This window comes from Dysidea avara, chromosome 7, assembly GCF_963678975.1.
Source record: "Dysidea avara chromosome 7, odDysAvar1.4, whole genome shotgun sequence".
NCBI classification, from domain to species: Eukaryota; Metazoa; Porifera; class Demospongiae; order Dictyoceratida; family Dysideidae; genus Dysidea; species Dysidea avara.
Window position 1 is genome coordinate 6736979 of NC_089278.1, and position 21490 is coordinate 6758468.

A 21490-nucleotide genomic window follows, 5' to 3' on the forward strand; every position below is an offset into this window, starting at 1 on the left:
AGACTATTGCATTTACTCATGGGAGTTTGTAAAACATGGAATAAACTCAATGATATTATGTTGTATTCACTTTTAGCACCATCAAAAGGACTGTGTCATCACAACAAAAACTGACAGCGATGGAGCCATCTGGTGTACACATTTCTGCAAACAGTGATAATGAAGACATCATTAGCCTGTTGGCCAGTCAGTGGCCAGCCCATGTTAACACTGCAAGTGATGATGGAACTACTCCACTACATGTTGCCAGTACCTATGGTCAACTCAATGCAGTGAAGGCGCTTGTAGAGAATGGAGCAGATCCTTTTGCTGTTGACCAAGAAGGCATGACACCATTAGACTGTAGCATGAGAGAAGGACAGGTGCAGTGCATACAATACTACAAAGAGTTGGGCATTAGACCCGACTGTGATGAAGAAGAGGGAGAGGATAGTATGGCATTAGCATACACTACAATGTTGATGGAGAGCACATTTGTTGACTACCACGAGGATGACACAACTATGTGTTCCATTGAAGAGACTACAATACTACAAGACAGTACAATGTTGGAGGAGACATTTGACCTGACTGATGTGCAACAATTCAGCAACTCAATGCTTAGAAGGAAGCTGCAAGAGATGGGAGAGAAGCCTGGTCCTGTGAATGACCTCACTAGGCATGCGTACCTCCGATACCTACACAAGCTCCAAACTGGATTGTTGTCACCACAAAAACAACAAGAAAAGAACAGTAAGTAATGACTGCTTGACATTTGAGTTATGTGGTTACACACTACCTTTAACAAAACACTAGCCAACTGAAACTAAAATTCCTTACCAAAACAATGCTCACACACACGCACGCACGCACGCACGCACGCACGCACGCACGCACGCACGCACGCACGCACACACACACACACTATTGCAATTATTTTCAACAGGTTACAAGTATGAGCTAGCTTTGTGCTTGTCCGGAGCATTACCCCTTCCAGACCATACCCATTACCAACAAATTGAGAAGAAACTGTTTTCTGATTTGAATGTGGAGTCAGCCACCAAGAGGAGTACTCGAAACTGCTTTAACTATTTACTGATTGACCCTCGGATTTCAAGGTTGATTTCAACAACAGTTGGTGACCTGGACAAATTCAGGCTGTTCGTAGAAGCCATTTTCTATATTGGAAAGGGACAGAAAGATCGTCCCTTACAGCACCTTGTAGATGCTAAGGAAAGTCAAGTGAATGCTCCCAACAAGGTCAGTGTACACGCTATACATACAAATTACACAAACACATTTCAAACACACTGTACACACATACACCCACTATTCTACAGGCTAGATCCAGCAAGCTTCAGAGAATATTGGACATTTGGAAGCAGGGCAATGGAGTGGTGTCATTGCACTGCTTTCATAGTGCATTAGCTGCTGAGGCTTTTACCAGAGAAGCCTGTATGGTGGAAGCAGTAGGTGTGTGTTGTGTGTAGTGGAGGACACCTAGTGTCCCTGTGTTGGCATGATAGTAAACCAGCATGCACTATTTTAGTGTATGCATGTGTGTCCTTTCACAGGCTTACCAAACCTTACGAACATCAAGAGGGGACAATATTATGGCATCTGTACATCATGGCCGATACAGAAGAAGAGACAACTTGGAGTGTACCTCCTACATAAAGCATATCACATGTTCCTTGTTGAGGGTGAACAACAAATATTCCCCTACAATTTATAGTCTTCTCACCTGTAATATTTTTGTGCGTCGTGTGTTTAGTTACCCCCTTCCTCTCATTTCACTTTGTTTTGCATCTTAGTTTTTGTATATACAACAGATATATTGTTAACTTATGAAGATATTAGAGAGTCCAGCTGTGAATAAATATTGTTTCTGTTTCGTATAGCCTTCCATGCGGCATCTTTCTCCTTCTTGCTGGGTGCCTTTTTCTTCTGCTTGTATTGCTGGTGGAGGCACACATGGTGACACTATTACATGCTGTATACTTACTGCTATCATTCTGAGCCACTTCAGTACATCTTCATCTGCTTCCTTTGCTTGTCTTTTAATCTCTTGTCTCTTCATTTCAACTTTGGCAGCATTTTCCAGTTTCTCCCTCTGAGCTCTGTTATACGCTACCTACAACATAATGTATTCCATTTGTATCATTGGCCTATTGTACACACCACTGTCTTTAGTTCCTCTTGCTTTCTCTTTAACTCAGTCAAGATCTCATCATCATCAGGCTTAGCCTTCACCTATTAACAACACACATTCTTAGTAGCTGGTTCATATATAAAGGTTCTGGAACCTCTGTTTCATCACACAGTCCTAATGACACAAGTTCCCTTTTAATTCGCTCTTCTAGACAGTTTGGTTCAACCACAGGAACAGGCTTGCCATCTGGCAGTCTCCCTAGTAAAGGTTTTGTCTCTGTTGGATTGTCCTCAACAAAAGCCTATGGGAACAACAGGAATAATGTAGTGTGTGTGTGTGTGATGTTTAATGTAGCCAGTGTCTGTTACTCACAGATATTAGCCTTTGTGTTAATGGTCCATAAGGGCAAGCAGCCTTCTTTATTTCATCTAGGGATGGCGTGGCAGTATCTGCAGATGAGGTACACAGTAACACTTGTTGACAAAAGTGAATAAGTCACCAGATAACTTCTCTTCCATGTCTCCAAATTGCTGTTCCTTCTGCATCTCCACCATTGCCCACTTCTGTGCATAGTGTTTGCCAAGTGGAGGGATCTTGTAGTACTCCTGTTCCTCATCATGCTGCACTAAACTGATCAGCTGCTACACAAGCCCCTTCCCCAAACTAACCGTCATGTTGTTCTCGTACAGCAGTGTCAGATCATTGTTGGTGATATCGGAACAGTAGGGCTCCACTGATGACCAGAACCGATCCACTGCATCCAGTTTACTGTGCAGGTGCTATTAAACATTATAGATAGAGTATTAATTGTGTACCGAATTGGCTGCGAGGCATCTCGAGGCTCTTCATCAAATGGATCTTGTAGCTTAACCTGATCATAATCACTCATGATCAAGGCTTTTGTAGTTTCGTTATAACAGGTTTTACCTGTTTTGCTTTTCTACCAACAGTACTTGATTCACCTGTTAGGTCAGTGTAACACTTGTGGTCACTGGTAAGGTGGAAGGCTCACTTTCACTCCTTTTCCGTTTTATTGGAACTGAAACACTGACAGTACTCTCTGACCTTTGTCTGCAAAAAGGGGGACTGGCTCATGAATTCAAATGCATGATAAGTGATGTTGTAGTCATTGCTACTACTAGTATGTATGCAAAGGGTTACAATTTTTGTGGATATGAGAATTTCTACAAAACTTGTCAAATTTCACTACAAACCTTCCAACTTGGCTGCAACTCACTAAGGCAAAGCATTTAGGGTCTTCTGGTTACATTCGATTTAAATTTTATGGCAATGGTGGGAGTCAAGACAATGATTTTTAACTGCTTTAATGGACTACAGGAAATTCCTAGATGATTATTCTAGTGATCTGATAGTGATAATGAAACATGTGAAACACTATAATACTGGGAAGCTTCATAACAAAGCAAAGAAAAGTACAAGCAACAGAGTCTCGGACAGTATATTGTATAAAATACAGCAGAAAGAATTCATCATGGCCTTAAGTTAGCTACCTCATGTGATATGGATGGAACAGTCATGTAGGATGGCAGATGATTGTAGCTACGTAAGTTACGCAGTGGCAGTGAGTAAACAGCAGTGAATAGGTTTAGCTATAGGCAATCAATCAATTCATGTATTGAAAACTTGTTTTTTGAGCCCTCACGAATGTTGGTTATCCATACACCTTACAAGTAAACAAGTGTTAATTCACCCACACAATTATTTTTTCAGAGGTGTCACCAGTACAACATAATTACTGCATAAGTGCATGCAAAAAAAAAACTTTTAGCATCCACAAAAATCCTTTCCCTCGATTGAAATGGATCACATGAGCTACTCACTTCTTTGGCACCACCCATTCATTGAGGACCATGAGTTCTGACTCTAATAAATTAATGCGGCTGCAAGACAACAACATAATGGTCAAATCTGCTACACTGGCAACACTAACTAACTTATGTACGCTGGCCTGTAGTGACAATAGGTCTGCCTTAAGCCCATCCAATTCATCCAACTGTATATCATCATCAGCTATAGTACACAAAGGAACATATTCACACATGTAAATTAATTCACCTCTGGTGGAATACATAACCTGTTCGGTCAAGAACTGATGAATATAAGACACAATTCTGTAGGAATAAACATCAACACAATCACTAGGGTCTTATGTTGTAATATCTTACTGTCAAGTGTTGAAGCTGGCGGAATTCGTAAAATTGCAGGGGGCATGGCTGGTACTACAAAAATGAAACACTATACGCACTGTACTGTGTTGTATCACGTACTTCATTAGGTGAAAATTCAGATACACTCATTTTCTATGTAAAGCCCACCAAGAAGGTCACGTAATCACGCGAGGGTCTACTGCTATGGATTATAATGAAGACACCGACACTTGCCAGCTTAATGCTGCATCGAATGTGACATACAAGTTACCTAATAGCGCAATAGACATCTGCCTGATATACGGGATTGATGAAAATACCGACCGGTGCCTAAAGCCTCTCAACTTCACAGAAAAATTGCAAAGTGATAGTTCAGCTTTACAGGTCAGTATAGCATTTAGTTACAGTGTGGTGTGTTCTATGGTGAAGTGTTGTGTTTGCATCACCATAGCAAGTGTTAGAGAAACTGCACGGATATGAAGTGGAGCCCTACAGTTTGGCTGTGATCAATGCTACACTAACACACTTTCCTCACTTCAGTAGCGGCAGCCTTGATGACAGTATCATGAGCATGGACACAAATGTGGATGACAAGGCGTTGGGGATTTCTTGGGATGTAGTGAAGACCGTGCAAAAGTTTTTCTTCCCAGGTCAGTCTTACAGCATGTGAACAAATTTTGCAAACCATTTCACATACCAGGAAAAAAATCAACTAGCACCACTGATTGGGTATTATAGCTTTGTTTTTTTATCAGGCATTTTCACTTGGGGATGTGTTGTTTGAGAGTCACCTTTTTTCTCCAAGCTTAAAGTTTGGCTTTTGCATTTTGGCAAGAATGTCCGGCTCATTGGGAAGCAGTGATACATTCGTGGGTGGATAGGCATGTATAACTGACCAAACCAGTTTTAACTGCTATAAGGAGCTCACAAAGATTTATAACTTTACCTCTAGGTTTTAGGGTTAAATCATCAAACATCTTGTGTTTTTAAAAACTCATTCCACTACTGGACAACAATCTATGCTATTACCATGAAATTCCCATGATCCTGTGAAATACCCATGAAAGTTTCAGATGATATTGTTTTCATGGGTATTAAAATACCCATGAAATGCTGGGGTAAAATATTGTATCCATGAATTACCCATGAACAAGTGAGTTTTCATGGGTTTGTATTGTATACCATGAAAGACCTTTGAAATCACACCACCAAAGAAAATCCTATGGAAAACCTATAAATGTATTTCATTGGCTTTCCACACATTTTTTATTGGTGTGATTTCACAGGTTTTTCATGGGTTGTACATACATACAAACCCATGAGCTTACTCGTTCCTGGGTTTTTCATTGGTACATTATATTCATTTCATAGGTATTTCATTACCCATGAAAAATACCAACTGCAACTTTCATGGGTATTTCAAGGTGATCATGGGAATTCCATGGTAATAGCACGGATATATTGTCCAGTAGTGTTCAGCCCCAATTCCTCAGTGTCTGTACCTTTTATTCTAATGGGCGATTATAGATCCGTACATCATGCTCTTGAAACCTTCTTTCAACGGCTTTCCTACAAGTGCTACATTGTACATACTTTTTGGCAGCAGTCTTGGCTTGTTTGGTTGGGCAATCACACATGAAAGTAGTTATGTCATAGCATAGATATTGGCATACCAGCTAGCATACCCAACATAGAACACAGTCAAACTCCTTGTGGAATTGAAATTCCATGTGGCCAGAATGGCAGTTTGTGGTTTAACCATCAGAAGTGAGATTTCAGTATCAATGTGTGCAATTGTTTTAATTTCTTTTGTTTAGTTGTTTTACACCGTCTCAATGGACGCTATTGTTTTTTTGTCCCCCTGTTGTGAAAAGCAGAAATCTAGTTCCACTAGTGGAATAATGCTGCAGTGCCATGAAGTTTTACACTGTGCTATTGAAAGATGTTGCCACTACTTAGGCACATTATCGTGGTGTCTGCATTTTGAAAACTTGGACTTACTTTCTACACTACAGGGAGACAAAATATGGAGACCAAGAATTCATAATATACAACTCTTGCTGAGACCAATAACATTCAACGATATCAAAAAACCCCTCAAGACCAACAAAACAAGCTTTCCCAAAGATTATCATGAAACACTGAACAATCATAGAAAGTGTTTTAAGGCCATCCAGATCAGAAGATACATGTCATTGTTGCCGATCACATTTCCTTGCCTCTATATCTATGATCACATGAACAACCTCATCTGTCTAGCTAGGGTTAAATTGTTGCCTCCCTCCATTATGAACCCTGCTCGTAATACTGCTAGACTCCTGAAAATAGAATGTATATAACTAATTTCCCTTGACGAGGTATAATGGCTCGAAGACTTAGAAGTTGCATGTCTCAAAAACACTGTTAATTAGACCTGTTTCCCCCATATTCAGTCACATTGTATATGTGTTATACAGATGGGACAAGGATTGAGGTGACGGATGAACAACCTCTTGCTAGTACCATGTCCACTGTTTTAACGGACATCGATGGTCGCAGGACATACTGTACTGGGCTACGATTCTACCGACCATTTACCGTGAAAGAAGTTTGTTAGTGTGACCAGGAGTGCATCGAATTCCGTGGACAAGGTCCTTGTTCAAATCCTTTTGATTCGCTCCTGGTGTGACAGTGTGTGTGGTGAAGTTTATGTGTTCTATCTATCCAGCATGAAAACCAAACCTTCGCACTTAATGCTTGTTCAAGAAAAGGTTAGTCCTTAGTATATATGTGGCTGTTATTCTGTGTGTATATTGTTAATAGATAGTCCTCCTGGTACGAAATTGGTGTACGTGCCAAGCTGTGCAGTGTTCCAATCATCCGTTCCTTGCTACAACCTCCAAAAAGAGCTCTTGTCATGGTGTGTGTCGACTGATTGGCTAGCCTAACCACATGTGTCATCTCATAGTTTACTGCACAATCTGGCACAGAAAGATGACCTGAAGTTTTGGGATGTTCTGCAAAAATTTGTGAAGAAGCTGTTCTGGATACCGGTGCCTCCTCCAGGAAGACTATGCACCGTTAGTCATCTTGTGGTGTTTTGGTAGAAGAGCTTTAGTAACCATCATTGTACATGAACACAGTAGAATCTATCACAACAGTGAAAATCCGCCTGTATAAACAGGTGATAAGTACCACGCAAGGTGTTGACTTTTAATTCTCCAATTAGTTGGTTAGTTTGCCTTCTAATGAGACCAGTAGCACCAAAATAGAACCAACCTTGACAGGTACTTCTGTTTGATCTTGGCATTACTTGCTTAGAATGTACCCTATGGTTATACAAATATATCCTTGTTTCAGACAATTTTACCAAGGCAGTGTGTTTATTTGTTTAAATGTACTCTTGCAGGAGTTCAGTGTTGGTGACTATTGTGGTAGTATATGTCCTCCCTTATCAGGTGAGTCTATCTAGTATACATGGCAGAACATTTGAAGATTTTTCAGTTTTTGTTGTATTTCTCTGTGTTAATATTCCTATAGCATAATAATGGTCACCTTATAGCTGTGATTTAAAAAAATTTTTTTTATTATTTCTCAGTGTATTTTAGTGTGGATGTATAATATCTATGTCCTTCTTAAATAATTTGGTGTGTGCACTATTAGTGACTGTTGTCACACTCTCCATCAAACAGAATACGTCAACCTTGATATCAGATTGAACTATCCCTTCCTTTCACTATCCATTGATTCTGTACTGGAAGTGGTTGGTGCTCTTCTAATGGAACAAAGAATAGTATTTGTGTCCACCAGTTATACTCTACTAACGTACAACATGGAGGTGTGTTGGTGTGTATATAGTGAGAACTAGGTCACATGTGTGTACCTCTTGTAGTGTTTCTTACGCTTCATTTCACCATTCGAGTGGCGCAGCACTTATGTCCCAGTGTTACCCAGTGAAATGATGGGTCTCCTTGATGCTCCGGGTAGTTTCCTGTATGGCTGTCACTCTGATTGCATTGATGAAGAGATTTTGTCAACTGTAAATCCCTTCTTAGTTATGTTATTGGTCTCTTTACACCTGCTTTTCTAGGTGGAAGAGTTGGTGATAGTAAATCTGGACAATGATGAGGTTCAGCAGCTGAATTATGAGAGTAATTTGCCCAAAATGCCACAATCAGTTTGTGACAATTTCAAGCAAAGGTACGTACATCCCTAGTTCCATCAATATACTTACTATCTCTTCACTCACAGCTACAAGAAGTTGAAGGTTTGGTATGAGCTGGAGGAGTCTGATCGTCCCATGCCATTACCGGCCGCCGCACTGGTACAACACCGGCATGAATTTGAGCGTCGTTATGACTCCTATCTCTTAGACAGTAAGCCTTACTCTTGTTGAGCACTAATTAGAATTTGTGTAGTTTTTCTCAACATGATGGTTGAATTATTTGGTGAAGTTACTTATTATCTTTGTTCGGTAAGTTATGTCATTGTGAGTATTGTTGACATGTGAACTATTCAGGGTAACCTTCGCTATGAGGAGAGCCCAACATATCAGTCAGCATGCAAGGAGACAAAGGAGTTCTATAAATTGGTAAGTAATTGTCACTCTCTTATTGATCTGACTAGTGCCATATATAGTAGAGGTTAGCTTATGGTATAGCATCATGTCTCTTGTTCCCCAGTTTTTAGTGCATGAATTGGTCCCTACTTTGTTTTTTTTTTAGATGTTGACTTTAAATATAGTGGTTTGTTACTTATTTGTAGATCAGACTGTTGTATTAGGGTGAGTGCTTTATTGGGGTATCTCAATCTTGCAATAGCTGCACATTTGATGCTGAACACACAATGAATCAATAAAAGCTATATATAGTTCAGTGCTTGGCTTTTTGTAGCAAGCTAATCATTGCCACCTGCCTACTATCATTTCATGCCATGAAAACTAAAAGAAAATAGTATAAAAGTGCCATTGACTAATAAGGACCTGTCCCCAAATTTATGAAGTGACTGCAAGAGTGTTATATAGACATATATTTAGTATTGTGATGATGTAAAAATTGTACTAGATAAGAACTCTATGAGTATCAGGCTAGGATTTTGAGGGAGGAACAAAACAAATACTGGCATGTTCATTAAGGATTTGTGTGTGTGTGTGTGTGTGTGTATCATTACTGTTACTTGAAAAGCGTTATAAAGTGCTCATGGTCCAATGTCACATAGATATCGCTTCTTAGAATTAGTATTCAATTGTTTACAATAGAGAGTACTTGGATGCTAAAAATCCATAATCTTTCTGCTCTAATCACTGTTTTTATGTTTTGTATGACGTATTGTGGAATTCTGCAGGCATTATCTACCGACTTATTTTCACTTCTGCTGCAAAACCGTAATACCAAAACTACCCGAGATTCTTTTACACTAATCTCTGACAAGAAAAGACGGTATGATCGACATCATGTTGACAGTGAACATATACTGATCCCCATAGAGACAAGAGAATGTTAGAGATGTGTGACACAACAATAACTGATACAACCGCTGCAGCAACAACAGGAAAGCCCATTAAACAGAGGTAAGGGAGGCACTGTACTTCTTCTCTCTAATGGATGTGTCCTAGTTTTGTTACAATATGAAACAGTACTGGTATTGGAAGGTTGTCATACGTCTTGGTACTGTATTTTAGTTCACATAACTATTTGAAAAATTTCGTACGCAATAAGCACCTCTAAAATAGTTATCGTTTTGTCTTTTAAAGCTATTACAGCATAGATAATATATATTACGGCAACTGTTAAAGGCTTCAGCTGCATTTCTAATGTCCTAAATGTTGATGATTTAACAGTAAAACATCACTGGATCGCATTTAGAAATCTGGATCCCGAGGTGAATCCACCCCTCAAAGGAATTTTTAGCTAGCTACCTTGCAAAAAATCTAAACTTGTAAGACTATAAAACGACTACCCAGCATTAATAAATGTTAGAGACAACTCCTTGGCTACTACACCTGTTCACCCTCGTCTTAATGCACACGTACAATCACGTATTTGGGTTGTGGCGTGTAGCGCAACTATATTATCCTTTGAGAAGAACAAAAAAGCGAATTAGTGATGAAAGCAAACAGCATGGTGCAGTGGACAGAATGTGATAGATTCGTGAATCTACCATCATTACCTTGGTTGTCTGAAATTTCTGGAGCCGTACACCTAGTGCAACTGGTTCTTACAGCAGGCAGTCAGGCAGATGAAATCCAGGTGAATTTTGAAATTTTTAAAGCTTTAGGTACAGCATCATTACAGTAGTACTAATGTATTCCAGGTGGTTTTTTCAAGTAAAACTTATTGCACAGCTGATTTTTAACATGCAAACATTTACGAAGCCATATGATTTCTTAACAATCCCTACTTGTTAAGAACTATCATACTTAATGATAGTAGCTGGCCCCTAATAGCAACCAGATCACAGCCTTGATTTGGTGATTTGGCGAAGGCCCAAAGGGCATAAAAATCATGATTATATGAGTGAGATGAGCAAATGTATACTGGTATTTCCTTTAAAATTGTGTAAATACAGCAACTTTGTAGTTCTGTAATAAGCTCTAAAAATAGAATCTTGCACGTGCACGCTCACACACACACACACACACACACACACACACACACACACGTACACACACACACACACACTTCGTCCTACAAATATTTCATGATGATTAAATCATCACTTTGAACTTTATCTGCTTCAAATAAAGGACCCATGGCCACTTAGTGATGTATATACGCCTGTAGAACAATGTAACACATTTCAAGGAGGGAGGGCTTGAGTTGGGAAGTGTTGCATCATTTTACCAATACAAATCGTTCTAGACTCACAGCTCCAACCGGAATGTTTTTTGACTAATGTAGTCCCTTCTTCAGTGCTGACGAAGTGGACGCTTCCCTCCTGCCTCCTTTTTTTAGTACTTTTCCCAGTGTGGTAGCCATTGTCACTGGTTTGTGGGGTTTCACACATGATACAAACAGTAGGGCTGGTTATTTTCTGGTTATGTCTCGTACTATTTCAAATATTGTACTACACATAATTCATCTCCTGAGAAGCTAGAAGAAAAGAACATTCCTTTTAAGCCAGTTGCCTCTTCTTGGTTAGGGAGGCCAACCACTGGAATTAATAACTTATATATTATGGAAATTTTGGTGTTCCACAATCTACAGTAGTGTACTAACTGCATTGATTGCCTTCCACTTTGCATAGTAGCTGCGAGCTGTTCCTTGCTTGAAGTTACAGTAGCCACAGCTATTGATCTGTAGTGTAGGCTGTTTTGGAGTGTGTACTACAGTATTTATAGCAACAAAACCAGCTGGTGTTAACAGAATGGTTGTTATCTCAACAGGTCAGAGGAACAAGACACACCAAAGGCTCCGTCGTCACTTGTCAGACTTTATTCGCAACAGCCACCTAACAGTCCTAAGGAATCTCCTGATACTTTGCACATGACTAAAAGAACATCTTCATTAAAGCAACCTATACCACCACTACTGCCCGAGCAACCAAAACGTCTTTTGCCACATTCAACATCTGGGTCTGACCTGGAGACAGCAGCCGACAGTCTAGCAGTTTTATGCTCATGTGATCCTAGCACTTATTGTAAGGTTAAACTGCCATCACTAAGGGATGAAGGTACTCATTGTCTCTTTGTTTCTTGAATACCTGTTAAATGTATAGTGGGCCTGGGTTGTGAGCAGCTTTTGATAATTGCAAGTCAATCCCTTAACATATGTAACAAAAATTTGAAGCAGTCTTGTACAAGTTGTGTGTATTATTAGAGTATTTATGTATTCATTGCAAATGGTAAAGATACCAAATATATATCTTGACATTGTTGTTGTTGTTGTTGTTGTTTGTTTTTAATGAGAATGTCAATACTTTTACAACACATGTATATATTCCTACCATGCTAATAATTTTGCCACAACAGTCATGTGTTCATGAAAGCTTGTCTTGATGGTGTGTCACTTCATCCTTTTGTAGTTTCTCCAAAAGAAGTTTTTGAAGACTTAATCGCACAGTTGACAGAAGTAATAAAAGTGAGAACAGTTGTGAGGTGCACATTCTAGAGAAGCAAATCCAACTGTATGTCTCATATTGCGGGTGAGGTTCAAATGGCCTACACCTTCATTTATACAGCCTCCTGTGGGGTACTAGTTTTGTGAATTTGCTAGTATTGACTCATGGCACCTGAATAGGTGGTTTAATGTTCCACCGGGTAGGCTTGACTGTGTATACATGAGCCGAAGGCTTTATGTGCGTAATACTGTGTATATGTGTGTAGTACACATATCTTAGATGACAACATGTTAATGGTGATGTTTATTGTGTAATGTAGGAGAGTGCTACCACAAAAGGCAAGATGGCCCCAGCTCTCTACCTCAGAGCTTGTGTATATATTGCTAAAGGACAGCATGACAAGGTGAGAAGAAGATTAGCTGCTTTGTACATTTCTTGTATGATTTAGGGATTTTGTGACTTTGCTACATTGGATAAGCACAGTGTCCAATTGATGCCAAACCAAAGGTGTGTGTGCATGTGTGCACATACTGTATAGCGGGTTTTTCTCGCGGACAAATTTACTTGCGAAAATAAAATCATGCGACATTACTTAATCTCGCGAGGTGACAGATTTGCAACATTAAATTCCTTGAGCAAATTTATTACTCGTTGTAATAAGTGTTTACGTATAAGATGGAAAACAACGAAATTTTGTCATGTTAGCCGTATCTATGCTTGTATCCATGATGAATTTATGCAGGCACCTGAAATGCACCAGGAAACGGATAGGGCGGCCATGTTGGGTTTGCTGAAGAATACAATCCCGGGATCGCTTAATTCAGGATTGATTTCCGGATTCCTGTAGAATGTGATCCCATAACTATTTACTGAAGAATACGATCCCAAGAGTTTCCTGAAGAATATGATCCTGACGTAGGCATGCGTTCTGCACGCTTTCATGCATAATTTTTAATTCATTATTTTCGATAGCTCCACCAAAATGCCCCAGACTTACATTGATCCTTGTGTCCTACTTATATAGCTACCATTTTAGCTAAAGCTATGGATAATTGATAAAACACGATTATGAGATTTTACCCCTTTGATAAGTGTATATTTCTTTGATTTGTAAATTGATGTTATTTGATTGGCTGAATGATGGAAATACATAAAAGTTACACAGTATATACATGTAGTTGCAATCTCTGATATGGTAGTCAAAGACTTAATTACAGTAGGTCATGGTAGAGGGTATCTTTTGGTGATATCACCAATCATGCTATCATATAATTATGTCCTTCCAAATCTCTCCCTCCACATAAATTCATCAAGATATTCCAGGAGATGGTCGTCACATGTTCCATGCATCCTCTTCAACTTGGCTTTTGCTCTTGACCAGTAACTCTCTATATGCTGGGTATGAGTCCCTGTAATGGGATCAACAAAGTGAAGACTATGGTTAACTAATGAATGGGTATAGCCTGCTGCAGATATACGAGACTAAGTTGCCCACTCATCCGAATGTACTGTACCACTGTCCCTGGATGCACGTATTGTTGTATGATAGGAAGAAGAGTAGCTGGATTTCTTTGAGCCACTAATTGCATGTATCCTGTTGCTGGACGAGTTGAAATATCACACCCATTGTCAGTTTGGAGAGATCTTCCTCTATGGTAGATCTTCCTCTATGAGAGAGATCTTCCTCTATGAGAGAAATCTTCCTCTATGGTTCTATGTATAAATACAGCAAATAATATACTGTCAATGATAAGTATCATAACAAAACCTAGCTTTTGGCTTACGTTTGTACAATGACTCATCAACTTGCACAGTTCAACCTGGATAGTTGGTCTCTTAACAATTTTCAAGAACAGATATCTCTCAGAAAACTGCAGCAATCGATGATGGTATTCTGACTGATGCCAGTAGTTTTGATTATCTGCTTTTGTGAAGCATCTGGTGACCACAAAAAAAATTATGTGGAGCCAAATCTGGGAAGCTGGACTGTAATCCCCCTTTGTAGAATTGTACAGACAACAACATGAACAGTATTTAAATTTCATACTATGGATTGTCATAGTATCCATGGATACCGTGGATACTCTGACAGAGAGGGTACAACTCTTGTCCGACATGTTGGAATAAAAAATAGCCCTAATATCACAGATGCTACCAGTGCTATGGAAGCCCACAATTACTTGAAACATAGATGTATGGGGGGGGGGGGTGTCTATTATCTATGCTTGAAATATGAGTGATTGTTTCTATGGTAGCATGTCTGTTTCAGTTGAATGCCGCACCTGTGACATACCGGTAGTCAGTCTAATTATAGTATCCTCCATATAAGGATCTTGAAAAATGGGTAACATTGGTAATAAATGTTCGTTACCATGGAAATCACATCCCTATAAATAGAATTAATCGAACCAAAGTATCAAGCGGGCCAGCCTCAGGCCGAGTGTTTGTGTGTCTCGGGTGTTTTTGTAGTCTCGCGTGGCCAGACGGCTTTTTCTCCACCACGGCGCTTATCGATTAGAAATTATGAGTGCCTTCGAAAATCTAATCGATAAGCGCCGTGGCGGAGAAAAAGCGGTCTGGCCACGTGAGACTAGTGTTTTTGTGAGTCAGTGTGCGTGTGGTCGGGATTTTCATGTGGCTGGTGTTCGAGTAGTTCATTACTGACGACATGGTTGAATCTATGAGTTTTTTACCATCAGGCAAGTCATCACATATGCCTCTGAGTGACTATCGATTGCTGGTAGAAAAGCCGATGCAGCATCCGTTCCATTCTGAATTGATACGAAACTATGAAACTATAGTAAGCTTGGAAACTTTAGATCGTATAAAGGAATATAATCTTATACAAATGGCAGCGGAAGTAGGTATTAACATTCCCTCAGGTGATAATAATAAGGCAGCAGAAGAAATTTTACGGAAATGTATTCGTGGTCATAGCTACAAAACAGGCTCTACTTTAAAGATCAAAGGAAGGTCTATCGGTGAACTCCAGCGATGTTACTGTGATCCATGTAAGAACATGGGAGATGCTTCAGTAACTGATCAAAATGATTCAGATGTTGTATATGTAGAAGTCCATTCTGATACCTTTGTTCACACCGCGAGGAAGACAGTTCTTTTACTTTTTCATTATATACGCTTGCTTAAATGTTTCGGTGTTACGTGCCCAAAAGTGCATGCCTTTGTGTTCCCTTGCAAAGAAGTTGAACAATGTGCTGTCCAGGTAACAATGCAGTATGACTCTAGCAAGGTAGAGTTTTGTTATTCTGTTAAGTGTCTACGACTATCAGACATAAGATCAGCATTACAAGGTGCCTATGAGCAAAACGAAGAAACACTCTCAAATACTGCTAGAAATATTTCTGACAACTACAATCATTATGCTGTTTATCTTACCCAGTTAGAAGTAAATGCCATTGCAGCAAATCAAGGTCATGAATACACAAATTGTCGACTAGCCAAATGCTATAATGGAATTTTGATAATGAATGATCGTTATTGTTTGAAAAAGCCACTGTATCAGATCTCAGTAAAATCACTGATTATTTTATGCTCGATAACAAGTTCATCCTTCATTCATTATACCAGAAAAGAGTTGGGCTTTTTTTCATATGAAAAAATGCCTTATGGACCATTAACGGACGACAAGGCAAAATCCTGTTGTGCTGAGCTTGTGACAAAAATGGAAAATGTGTTTAATAGCCTTGAAAGTGCAGGTATTTGCCACTCTGATGTGCGTCTGCCCAACATTTGTTTCAATGATACTTACACTCCAGTATTAATAGATTTTGACTTTTGCGATTTTCAAGCTGATAAAAAACAAGATATCATAAAATTTGGTTCTGAACTATTGAGATTGTTTCCAGGGGAAGCTAATGATGAATTCATTAAACAACTTGCACAAGGTGACTTTAATCAAAGTCTCTTGGCTGGATCAATCATCCAAAGAGGACGTATTACTATAGAGCAAGTGATTGGAGATCGTATGTAACTTTTAGGTAGATTATTTAAAAACTTCTTAAACACCTGTATTTCTTCTTTGTACTGTGACAATAGTTCTTTAATTGTTGCTTGTAAACTACAAATGGCAAAAAACATGTGATATGATATAAGTATGTGATATGGGAGAAGCCTTTTTGTTTTAGTTATTTTTCTAGTATTTGCCTGACATGTCAGAAATGGGTAGTAATGCTGATTGCAACATGTGGGATAAGAGCTGTATTATGAGAATCAATTGTGGGTTTTAGTTTATGTATCAAAGCTCTTCAATATATCCCTGATATGTCAGAAAAACTTTACTTACTTACGACAAGCTGGCCACAATGCAAGGTAAATATTGTACATTAATATGTTAGTTGTAAAGCTTTGCATTTCCATGAAATTAACACTTTAGATCCTCTCTGACATGTTGGAATGAGTCCATAAATTATCAGAATCTAAATCTAGATGTCAAGCATTAAAAAGGTGTAGCTATCAACGAAGAAAGCTAAATTCAACCACGAATGTTGGCAAGAGTGATTTGTCGAACCACATTAGTAGAACTGTATGTATAAGAAAACAACATCGATATGAACATGAAGACTGACGCTTCTCACTTCCCCCAGCAAAAAAAAAAATTCTTCAGGGAACTCTTGGGATTGTATTTTTCAGTAAAGAGTTATGGGATCACATTCTACAGGAATCCGGAAATCAATCCTGAATTAAGTGATCCCAGGATCGCATTCTTCAGCAAACCCCAACTGGCTAGCTGTTATGTACATAAACAAGCACCTAGTTCGTTGTTGAATGTTCCAACACAACAGTTTTACAGGGGCTAAAAACCTAGCAATAAACAAAACTCCACGTGATAAAATATGTTGTGAATTTTAATATTGCAAAGTGCCCAAAACGCAAGATTAAGCCCTCACAATAAAAACCTGCTATACGGTATATTGCGTGTATGTGTTGTGAGAGGAGATGGGGGTGGGGGGAGGTGGGTTAGTGTATGTTGTATAGTTTTGTTGTGTGTAGTGTGTCATATCACATAACTGTAGAACTCTTTCAGTTAGTTTGGATAAAAGTTTACTGGTTACTGTGCAGGACATTAGAATCAATCATGGCTCCACTACCAAAAGACGTGATCGCTGGACTGAAGGGTAAGCCATTCTGGCCATTGTTCACTCGTCGTCTGAGAGTAAGGCACTTCTCTTGTGCAGAGCAAGTGTTGACATTATTGTCTGCAGGAATACAGTCGTCAGTCAAGTTACCGAGTGACAGAGTATGCCACTGTGTGATAGTGTGATTGCTCCTAGTTACGTGTGCTGTGCAATACCTGTATTAGGGAAAGGATTGTTGGTGATATGTTTGTTGTACCAGCTGAATGTATGCTATTGGGTATCCAGAACTTGTGCAATATCCAATTAACATGCCAATGAAAATATCTTAAAATCTGATATTCGAAGAATAGGAATAGTTGCATGCAAAATAATGTATTAGGTATGGGGTCTTAGTTATTGATTACAAAAATAACTTTCTAAGTGGGGGGGGGTATTCAATGGGAACATTTCTGTATTGGGGGTTACAAGTAGCTTTATCATATCGGTGGCATTGTGATGAGGCTGACATGTCATGTGTCCTTGTCTATGGTGTTCATGTATTTTACGTAGTCTGAGACACAAACTACCCATCAAGCCGCTACGAAATGAATTATTTTTGAGGACGATGCAGAAGAATAACATCATATCTGACGGTGATTCAGCTGGTCGACTGTACGAACTATTGACAGACAACAAACCAGGCAAGCCATAGTAAGGTAGTGACCACCCTGATGTGTTGTGTGCTGTAGCTGTGTCAGTAGAAGACCTAGAGTCATTTTATGAGTCATGGAGAAGTGTGACAGACGATAACCAGAGCACAGATTTGCATACAGAACTTCTACAGATGGAGATCATGGGCTTCAAACATTCAGAGGTGTGTCACAGAGTTTATCACATTGTATTGTGTTAACGTATTATCAACAGAAAGTACTCGCTACTGTGACATCGTCGCAACTCAAGACTTCCTTTGGATCAGGTCATGTGATCCTGACAACTTGCAGGTGTCCGCAGCAATGTTGTGTCCATTGACAGTGTGTCTGTGACATACTGTGTTCAAATATGTAAAGTATTGTAGCACTTCAACTATTTTGTAAATATTTTGTTACCTCTAACTTATATGTCTCTTTACTACTATACTTTTGTCAGATTATTACTGCGGAACAGTTTGAAGATTTCCACAATCTGTGACCTCACTAGTAACGTAAAAGTTGAAAGACACGAAGACATCAACGTTTTGGGGGTTGGACAGCCAATGATCACATTTGGGACAGAGGCAGGCACATCATCAACATCAAGTATAAAGTCACAAGCATCATCAATTACGAAGTCACAAGCAATATCAAGTATGAAGCCGCAGGTTGTATTAGTGTTATAAGCTAACTTGTTAACAGGTACCAGACATCATCTGTCAGCTCCACGTTTTCCTAGAGCCACCAGGCGTATTAAGCAGCCATACATTCTCTTCCATGATAAGTCCACCAGGGAAATATGGCTGAAGATGATCAAAGAAATGGAAACTGGTTTACTAATGGCTAAAAGTTAGCTAGCACTATTGATGGTATATAATGTCATTTGAGCTGTGTAGCAAAGAAAGATGCAAATATTATTCAACAAGCTGAGACGAACATCATCGTTCTTAATGCCATCCTAAATTCTAATCTTAACTGCAAAGATGTTGTGAAGAAGTCTCCCAATGTAAGCTAAGGTGTCAATAGGGTGGTGCTCATGTGTTGTTACTGTAGAAATTACTATATTACTGCACTAAAGATGTGGCATCAGGCTCTCAGCCTAATGTAGCCATAGAGAAGTCTCTGATTGTACGTATTAATCCTTCAATTAATCAGACCTCTAAAGCCACTATTGAATGTTCACTGTATGTTCCACCAGGTGAGACAATATAGTATGTCCATTGAGCCGCTAATTGTGTTGTGTGTGTAGATAATGGTAATAGCACAGGAGGAAGATTGTGGCTTGGATTGGTGAGCATTATCTGGAATACTATCCATTCCCATGTTTACAATGATATATTACAGGGTACGGGCTTGTTGAGGGTATATGACATGGATCACTACTACTTGGAGAGTGACACTAAAATAACAGACTGTACTCAGAAGACAAGTACTCGACTGGTATATGACAACTTGCAATTGTTGTGCTCATTAATTTTGCTTTTTGTCAGTCTTCATTCCTTCTTGTCGACAACTTTGTGTGGGCAGGCTCTCTCAACAGAACCATATATATACTGGACTCTGACACCAGCACAGGTGTGTGAATTTGTTTCAATTTGTTTCCACTCACCAGTATGAAAATATTTATGGTGTTTGTTTTGTAATGTGTGTGCCTGCACGTGGTAAATCAGCACTTAATTCTTGTATAGTGGTGTCGAAATTAAGCAATTTGGAAGATGATCCAAGTGTTCTTGCTATAGGAAAATTGGAACACCAGAAGTATGCAGAGATGTTGTATTACATGTTCTCATCATGTGTTTTACTCTCAGGGTGGTGTGGTCCCTTCTCATTCAAGGATTGCTGATCGCATGGAACCCATTGACAAGAGAAAGAGAATTAACAGTTAGTAGAATAGTTAAAAGTGTATATTGTGTAGTACTAGAGCACATAACAGATAGCACTACCTGTCAGTAACTTACCCAAGAGTCATCCGTTCATCTGTTATTCCATGGCTGTTCTGGAGGATCATCTGTGGATTGGTAAGTTAATGAGACAATGAGCATTTACTACAAGTTGCGCAGGCACCAACTTGGACATGATGTTAGTGTTAAGGATTGAGAATGACAAGAAGTGGTCAGTAGTTAAGGAAGTCAGTGTTGGGAATACCGGCAAGAATGAGAGCCAAGTAAAGTGTGTGGCAGTCTCTAATAATGGACTGGTCAGTTGCCACACAGTGAAGTGTTGTGTCATTTGAGCCCCACCCCCCAGATTTGGTGCAGCACTAAAATACCCAACCAGCTAACAGTGTTTGATGCTAAAACATTTAAGAAAAGATACACCTTTGAAAACAAGGAAGAAACAAACAAACCAGTCAATGTCATCCTACCAGTTAACAATCAGGTAACAATAACATTGTCTACTTGGAACATTTATCAGATGTGATTACCAGATATGGTGTGGTACTAAGAGTGGCAAAATACTAATATTTGAAGACGAGGAGATAAAAGAGAAAGAATTGAAAGTGAGTTTACTAGTTAGTAATTTAATCATTCTGATATTTACAGCCACTGAAGATCGTCAATGCTCACGAGGACACAATAAGAACTTTGTTGTTGCTAAAAAAGGATGACAAAAGTCACAGTCGAGTTATAAGTGGCAGTGGTTCACGAGATGGTTGTGCAGCTGTGTGGAATCCGCTCCTGATTTAAAACACTTTTAGTACACACCTGATGATTTTTAATGTAGGTTTTAATGTAAGGCTGCTGTTATAGACAATTTTTTATTGTTAAATCATCATAATTTCACATAATTCAATTGTTCAGACTGTCACTTGGCCTCCTGTTCATGGGGGACGGTACGTATGATATCGGAATCACCAGGGTCTATGATGGCTAGAGTGCTGACCCGGAAGAACTTTCCGCAGGCAGTGCCGAGGTCATTGTTGTCCCCAGAATAGTAGTGTACTCCTGTCTTGGCCAACATAGCATAGTACTCAACTTCACTCTTCCTGAAATAAAGTGTAGTCATCATGACAAATTGGTTTTCTGTCTTACGTCAGTGGTGGGGCATTGTTTGCTAGAATTATCAACTTCGCCTTGCCTTGTCGTAGTGACTTGAGAGTCGACTTGATCCCCAAGGTGTACTTGCCACTCTTCATCACAAGCGCCAGGTGCGTGTTGATGCTTTCTATAGTACAATAAACCAGTGTTACTATGCGATTGCTTATAATAAAGATGTACGCCAGACAACATTTAACAAATTACCTGTTTTCCAGTAGCCAGCATCTTTATCGCTGACACTCCAAAAACCTATCTAAGTTTTGGGATGTACGTTCTGCAAAAATTTGTGAAGAAGCTGTTCTGGATACCGGTGCCTCATCCAGGAAGACTATGCACCGTTAGTCATCTTGTG

At 39.3% G+C, this 21490-nt stretch overlaps 4 protein-coding genes across 4 annotated transcripts in view; 2 read left to right on the plus strand and 2 right to left on the minus strand.

The window, feature by feature from the left end:
* Positions 1–1843, plus strand: part of LOC136262474 (ankyrin repeat and LEM domain-containing protein 1-like) — a gene marked incomplete in the record, with an annotated part of 2521 nt that extends 678 nt beyond the window's left edge. The window contains 4 exon segments of the mRNA XM_066056755.1: positions 145–732; positions 926–1239; positions 1320–1452; positions 1554–1843. Coding sequence (XP_065912827.1) covers positions 145–732; positions 926–1239; positions 1320–1452; positions 1554–1714 — 1196 coding nt within the window.
* On the minus strand, positions 1771–4642 carry LOC136262479 (transcriptional adapter 3-B-like). Its single transcript, XM_066056770.1, has 16 exons — positions 4571–4642; positions 4420–4501; positions 4318–4371; positions 4227–4263; positions 4087–4162; positions 3973–4032; positions 3144–3202; positions 3059–3093; positions 2947–3002; positions 2800–2899; positions 2631–2751; positions 2504–2580; positions 2286–2432; positions 2161–2232; positions 1985–2113; positions 1771–1938 (listed from the first exon to the last, which is right to left on the minus strand). Exons 2-16 carry the CDS (start codon positions 4447–4449, stop codon positions 1825–1827), a joined length of 1167 nt encoding a protein of 388 aa, XP_065912842.1. The 5' UTR covers positions 4450–4501; positions 4571–4642; the 3' UTR covers positions 1771–1824.
* On the plus strand, positions 4455–20893 carry LOC136262440 (DENN domain-containing protein 3-like). The gene is made up of 38 exons (XM_066056713.1): positions 4455–4683; positions 4751–4949; positions 6756–6886; positions 7007–7049; positions 7102–7198; positions 7247–7358; positions 7688–7736; positions 7971–8116; positions 8171–8317; positions 8369–8478; positions 8530–8654; positions 8697–8752; positions 8798–8869; positions 9622–9716; positions 9764–9847; positions 11663–11949; positions 12301–12356; positions 12656–12739; positions 12785–12843; positions 17416–17509; positions 17559–17593; positions 17982–18112; positions 18161–18285; positions 18336–18412; positions 18558–18754; positions 18803–18949; positions 18997–19106; positions 19154–19298; positions 19350–19390; positions 19445–19540; positions 19591–19675; positions 19789–19858; positions 19909–19981; positions 20034–20118; positions 20161–20297; positions 20348–20479; positions 20529–20600; positions 20644–20893. The coding sequence occupies exons 1-38, from the start codon at positions 4504–4506 to the stop codon at positions 20785–20787; spliced, it is 4128 nt and encodes a 1375-aa protein (XP_065912785.1). The 5' UTR covers positions 4455–4503; the 3' UTR covers positions 20788–20893.
* On the minus strand, positions 20673–21284 carry LOC136262501 (large ribosomal subunit protein eL30-like). Its single transcript, XM_066056798.1, has 2 exons — positions 21133–21284; positions 20673–21086 (listed from the first exon to the last, which is right to left on the minus strand). The coding sequence occupies exons 1-2, from the start codon at positions 21234–21236 to the stop codon at positions 20906–20908; spliced, it is 285 nt and encodes a 94-aa protein (XP_065912870.1). The 5' UTR covers positions 21237–21284; the 3' UTR covers positions 20673–20905.
* Between the last annotated feature and the right edge of the window lie 206 nt (positions 21285–21490).

What these genes read in the sequence shown, in the direction of transcription:
- LOC136262479 (XM_066056770.1), bottom strand. Translation starts at nt 4,449, where the DNA reads ATGAGTGTATCTGAATTTTCACCTAATGAA. An exon ending in GATGCCTCGCAGCCAATTCG is followed by an intron (nt 2,900 to 2,946) that starts GTACACAATTAA and finishes GCACCTGCACAG; the next exon opens with TAAACTGGATGCAGTGGATC. An exon ending in AGTGGCTCAGAATGATAGCA is followed by an intron (nt 1,939 to 1,984) that starts GTAAGTATACAG and finishes TGCCTCCACCAG; the next exon opens with CAATACAAGCAGAAGAAAAA.
- LOC136262440 (XM_066056713.1), top strand. Translation starts at nt 4,504, where the DNA reads ATGGATTATAATGAAGACACCGACACTTGCCAGCTTAATGCTGCATCG. An exon ending in TACTAACGTACAACATGGAG is followed by an intron (nt 8,117 to 8,170) that starts GTGTGTTGGTGT and finishes TACCTCTTGTAG; the next exon opens with TGTTTCTTACGCTTCATTTC. An exon ending in AGTTGACAGAAGTAATAAAA is followed by an intron (nt 12,357 to 12,655) that starts GTGAGAACAGTT and finishes TGTGTAATGTAG; the next exon opens with GAGAGTGCTACCACAAAAGG.
- LOC136262501 (XM_066056798.1), bottom strand. Translation starts at nt 21,236, where the DNA reads ATGAAGAGTGGCAAGTACACCTTGGGGATCAAGTCGACTCTCAAGTCA. An exon ending in AACAATGCCCCACCACTGAC is followed by an intron (nt 21,087 to 21,132) that starts GTAAGACAGAAA and finishes ACTTTATTTCAG; the next exon opens with GAAGAGTGAAGTTGAGTACT.